The following is a 5,578-nucleotide window of genomic DNA, read 5'->3' as shown; positions in this document are numbered from 1 at the left end:
CAAAAATCGATGTTTAGCTGTGTTTTTTGAATATTTATTTTTAAATTAAAAAATTAACAAATGTATAATACTAAAATTTTAATTATACACACCTAACTGAATATAAGACTCTTTTTGGTACCATTCCCTATCATTGGCCAAGCTGAGGGTTGAGGATATGTGAAAGTCATCATAGCAATGTTTTGTCATGTGTATGAAATTCATGTTTTTTTCATATTACAACTTACTGACTTATATTAAGATATACATATCTTGCTTTAGTTGCCTTATGATGTTTGCAATTTTTTTTTTTTTGCACTGGTATTTTGTTATTAATATGTATTTCATAGGCAAATGTATAATGTGTTTAAACTAATTTCATCCATGGTAACATTTTCAAATATTTTGTTCTGATTTTATTTTGTTAAAACATTCAGATATATGTTTTATAATATATTTACTTCAGAATATCAGAAAACGAATGGATTATTAAATAACTTGAGGTAATAATTTCCTTCAGAAGAATTTATTATTGAGCATAGTGTTTTTTTTTATTGCTCTAATAAGTTAATTAAAGATCTTGAACATTTATTTGCTTGTTTTACATACATATTTTCTTTACACAGTTGTTTAGTAGAAAATTATTTCTTAATGTCGCATGTTCTCTACAAATTATCTCGTCTTAGAACTTTTTACATAGTGACTTAGTTTATAATATGTAGGGAGTGTGCTTATTCATGGAGTGTGGAAGAATCATTTTACTGTTTTGATTCCACTAGGAAAGACAGCAAGCTTTAGAGAAGATGGGAATATCTGTGCAAGCATCAGGTATCAAGGTGGAAAAAGACAAGTACTATTTGGTGAACTTGAATGCAGACCCCTCACTTAATGAACTGTTGGTATATTATCTGAAGGTAAACCTAAAAATGTGTTATTTCATTGTACATTAACAATTTAAAATTTTATATATTTTGTAAGAATGTTTAATAAATTAGTAACAAAGTAAATTAGTGAACTTTCTTCAGATATTTATTTCTTTAACTTCTACATGAAAGCTTACCCATTGAATGCTTGAATATTAGGGCTAGAAGCTTATGAAATAAATAAAGAAACAATGCAGAGAAAGTTCACAGAGATGTTTATTTAATGATTTTATTTCACTATGAAATTCAAAGTATACATCCATTTGATTTTTTATCATTAAAGTAGTTCTAGTTGCGTGCAGAAAAATATAATAGTGTGTAACAGATGTTAGTTTTATGGTGGTTATACAAGTTGAATATTTCAGCCATCTAGTCAAGTTCAGGGAGAGACGTTTAAAGGAATATACACGTATGAAAAAAAATTACATATACTAACTCTGCCATGTTTCTCTGCCATTGGCTTAAATTACAAAAGCTTTTAGATGTACTTATATAAATATATATATACATATGCTATTATCTAAAAATATTTAATATCTGAAATTGGCTTTATTATTTCTACAGGACAGAACACTTGTAGGTCGACCTGATGCCCCGCTTGAACAGGACATTCAATTGTCAGGGCTAGGTATCATGCCAGAGCATTGTGTCATTACTGTTGAGGAGAATCAGGAGGTTTTTATAAACCCATTAGAGGGAGCCAGGTAGAAACAATATATATTATGATTCAGCCTGTTATGTAATAAAAAAATATAAATATAAAAAGACTGTAATCTACTTTCACAAAGTTATATTACAGACAGAAGAGACAAAAAAATTAATTTCTCTTTTATGCACTGATTCACTGTGTGTGTGTGTAACTGGTTGTTTTATTGTTGAGTAATGAACCAGTTAAAAATAGTATTTATCTAAAATAACAGGAAGATGCAGTTTTATATTCACACAGGTTGCCAGCTTGAGGAAGTTTATGTGAGGTACTTGGAGACACAAATAGAATTTGAAAAACAAAACATATGTTTTATTAACTGCATTAACAACATGAATATAGAAAGCTATCATTTGTCTTTCTTGAGAAATAGGATAAAATTATAATTCATGCTTTCCGTTGTACAAAGGCTGTCTTCAGATATTTTATTTCAAGTTCTTATCTGAAAAGAAAATCTTATTGGAGTACAATATTGATTCATAGTGAAGAGTACTGCTAATTCAGGCTGGGTGCAGGCATGAGGTACTAGCTAACTCAGAGTTAACTATGTGGCTAACTTACTAGTTTGGTTTAACTACAGCTTTTATGCCCATATTCTAATTCAAGCATTACTAATCATTGTATAATAAGGCTCTGTTATTACTGGATTAAACCTCTTTCTAGCATGAGGTGAAGTGTAACATAGCTAGTATGCTGTCTATGGAATTTTTTTCCATAACTTGTGGTAGTTGCTATACAGTACGGTTCTTTGTAAGAGGAGTAACATCTTGGAACATTGACTATTTTGTATGCTGCCCACTTGACCATTCATCAAGTTATTTCAGTCCCTTCTCATTATAAACTTTCTCCTTTAAGGCTTCTGCTATCAACAGATCCTTTCCTTACCTCAGGTTGAGATATTAACCATTTTTTACTCACTAATGTTCTCTAGTATATTGTCAGCTGTGATATCTGATCCTCAATCCTATCAACAGATCCTTTCCTTACCTCAGGTTGAGATATTGACCATTTTTTACTCACTAATGTTCTCTAGTATATTTGCAGCTGTGATATCTGATCCTCAATCCTTTTGAGCTTGCAATTGGCAAAAGTGGTTGTTAAATTGTCACTTGAAAATAATTACTGGATATGTACTGTTCCAAACCAAGCTATTTGACATGTGAATGTTTCTCCAGTTTTGTAACCTTTTGCTTCACCTCATTTCCCTAATGCTCAGTACAAGGTAACTTTTAATGATAGAGTTTTGATGTGAAATGTTTTGAGTGCATTTTTTTATTTGTTAGTTGTTTTTATAATAAGATCATTTTTCTTCTATCTTCTATTTCAATATAATATCTAGTTTAGATTTGTTTAAGAGCATTCTTATGATTACTTGTGGACATTACATTATTGATAGAAGAGGTTGATAAACATTCTATTTCTTATAGGTAAAATTATTAGAAAGTTAGATTTTTCTTTATTTCTGAATATGTGGGATCAACAGCTTAGACTCTCTTAATATAGAGCTGTTATTCATATAAAAGCAAAATATATTTGAATTTCTTAGTCTGTTTTTTTAAATCATTCACTAAATACGTTTTAATATTTTGCTGTTTTTAAAATAATTTGTATATACTTTTGGAATTGAGGTTTGAAAAAAGTTTTATTTTCATGTTGCAGGACTTGTGTTAATGGGTCTGTAATAACAGAAAACACACAGCTAAGACATGGTGACAGGGTTTTGTGGGGAAATAACCATTTCTTTAGGGTCAATTGTCCAAAGGCTACAAGTAAGTGTTATAATTTTTTTTATGTGATACACCACAGATATTACTTCATTGTGTATATGGGACTGATCACAGTGTTTGTTTTTTATACCCATCACTTTGAAAAATATTATCTTTTTATTATTTTCTTCATTCATATCGTTAAAGATTTTCATGTAGTTGCTTTTTATGTCTTTTTTATAACACAGTTTTAAAGTTTTTAGTTTTTGAGTCTCATGGTGTTACACAACACTTCTTTTAGATGTTTTAATGGTATTAATTTATTTTGAAAAAAACTATTTAAAACTTGTTTGTATAGCTAAATTGACCAGAAAAAACAACTGGGTATGCAAAAAATGTAAATGAAACAAGCCATTTTAAATTTATGGAAGCTACTAGCAATCAGCTATTGTAAAGTAAAAGTTATTTCTTGGAACAAATAACTGGCATTGTATCTAATTTCTTGATGTTTCCCTGTTGCATTTGTTAAGGTTTGTAGATATTTTGTCCTCTTTCTTTTTCACTTATAGTAATCCAGTAAAACTAGCGAGAGTGATAAAACAGATCTAATTTATTTAGGAACTAATACTATGTATAGAAATCAATGGAAAATATTTTTATTTAGCTAATTTTATTAGATACTGGTTTTGCACTATCATTCAAAACTAGGAACCTTGAAGTATAACATTCTAGTTGCAAATGTTCTTTTTGGTCATTTTCAGATTCTTCAAAAGTAGTTGAAAAGTGAATTTTGATATACTAAAATAGATTTTAGAAATAAAATTTTTGTCATGTGATTCCCAATCAGAAATATTTTATGAACATTAATAATTTTATACTTGTATTAAAAAAGGATCATTTAAACAGTCATATACGATAATCATCAGTAACACTCCTTTTTCAAACATCATCGTTTGAATGTTTTGTGCGATGAAATAAACTTTTGGCTTTTACACCTTGTGTATTCTAAAAATATGATCTATTTTTTATGTTATGTAGTAAATTAATTTGGTATTTAATGTCATTCATTTCTTTTGTTTGATGTACATAAGTTTTTTATTGTTTGAAGTTAATTATTTGGTTTTGCCAACAAGTTTTTCTTGTGATTTCTAGCTTGTGCTAGTCCTGATGTCCCAGAGAGACCTATTGACTATGAGTTTGCTCGAGAAGAACTTATGATGAATGAATTGAGTAATGATCCAATACAAACAGCTATGGAAGCACTAGAAAGACAACATGAAGAAGATAAACACAGTAAGTCTTGTGAACATTCAAAAAAGTGTAAAAAATGTATAAAACTGATAAACTGTAGTGAGTCACATTTAGAACATAAATCCTAACTAAAAACACATCCTGCACATTATTCTGTGTAACTAAACATGGATTTTGTTTCCTTTAACGTCTTGTCTGATTAGATGTGGTTTGGTTATAATATTCTATGAACAACCCCTTAAATTGGCTGTAGATGCAGACTACATTTGAATCTATGCTGAGATTATTATCTTTACACAGTGGCTGATATGTTATCTCTGTAAAAATCAACTCAACAGCTATTCATAAGAAATTGTAATCTTACCCAACAAATATATGTGAAACTGGAGTACAGAAATCTTTTTAGAGTTCCTTCAGATCTGTGAATAATATTAGTATTTATTTGGTACACTGTATCATGTTCTGTATATGAACTACAATGCTTATAGTTACATTCCACATCCAGATATCTTCCAGTTTTATCAGCCCTATGTTCAGTAGTGTGGTAACTTCTTAGAAATGTGTGCTTAAGTGTAAGTATACTATTATAAACATTTGAGACCAATTAAGAGAAATGACCTTATTTGAGAGTTTGGGAAATTTTTTCTTATAAATATTAAAATGAGAAATAGTCTTGCAAGACTCCTATTATAAGAGTTGTATTTATGATAACCTGCATAGTTTGTTTCTGTTTTAACATAATTAAGCAATTTTGTCCAATGAGAAACTTATTTTGTGTGACCTGTTAGGTATAGGTTAAAATCAAAATGCTTTGCAATGGCTTAGAGTACATGTAAACATGAGATTATGTATGTAGTCCCTCTTATATTAAAACCCAATATGCTATGTCATAAAATGATGCAGCTGTTACGGTATTAGGTTGTCAAGAAATTTGTGTCACTTTTTTTAGATGAAAAAACCCAAAAAACCCTTTATATCAAAACAAAACATTTATTAAATGAAATAGTTCCCAT

At 29.2% G+C, this 5,578-nt stretch overlaps 1 protein-coding gene across 3 annotated transcripts in view; it reads left to right on the top strand.

Moving 5' to 3' along the window:
- The window catches only part of LOC106465419 (kinesin-like protein KIF13A), a 141,504-nt gene that overhangs the window by 70,776 nt on the left and 65,150 nt on the right, over nucleotides 1-5,578 (top strand). For all 3 annotated transcript variants that reach the window (XM_022393310.1, XM_022393311.1, XM_013925645.2), the window contains exons 12-15: nucleotides 759-893; nucleotides 1,467-1,606; nucleotides 3,268-3,377; nucleotides 4,467-4,607. In XM_022393310.1, the coding sequence (XP_022249018.1) occupies nucleotides 759-893; nucleotides 1,467-1,606; nucleotides 3,268-3,377; nucleotides 4,467-4,607 (526 nt within the window). The remainder of the gene's footprint in view (nucleotides 1-758; nucleotides 894-1,466; nucleotides 1,607-3,267; nucleotides 3,378-4,466; nucleotides 4,608-5,578) is intronic.

The sequence above is a fragment of the Limulus polyphemus genome, unplaced genomic scaffold (assembly GCF_000517525.1).
Source record: "Limulus polyphemus unplaced genomic scaffold, Limulus_polyphemus-2.1.2 Scaffold1937, whole genome shotgun sequence".
Taxonomy (NCBI): Eukaryota; Metazoa; Arthropoda; class Merostomata; order Xiphosura; family Limulidae; genus Limulus; species Limulus polyphemus.
The sequence above is the reverse complement of the archived record's forward strand: the minus strand, read 5'-3'. Positions and strand labels throughout refer to the sequence as shown.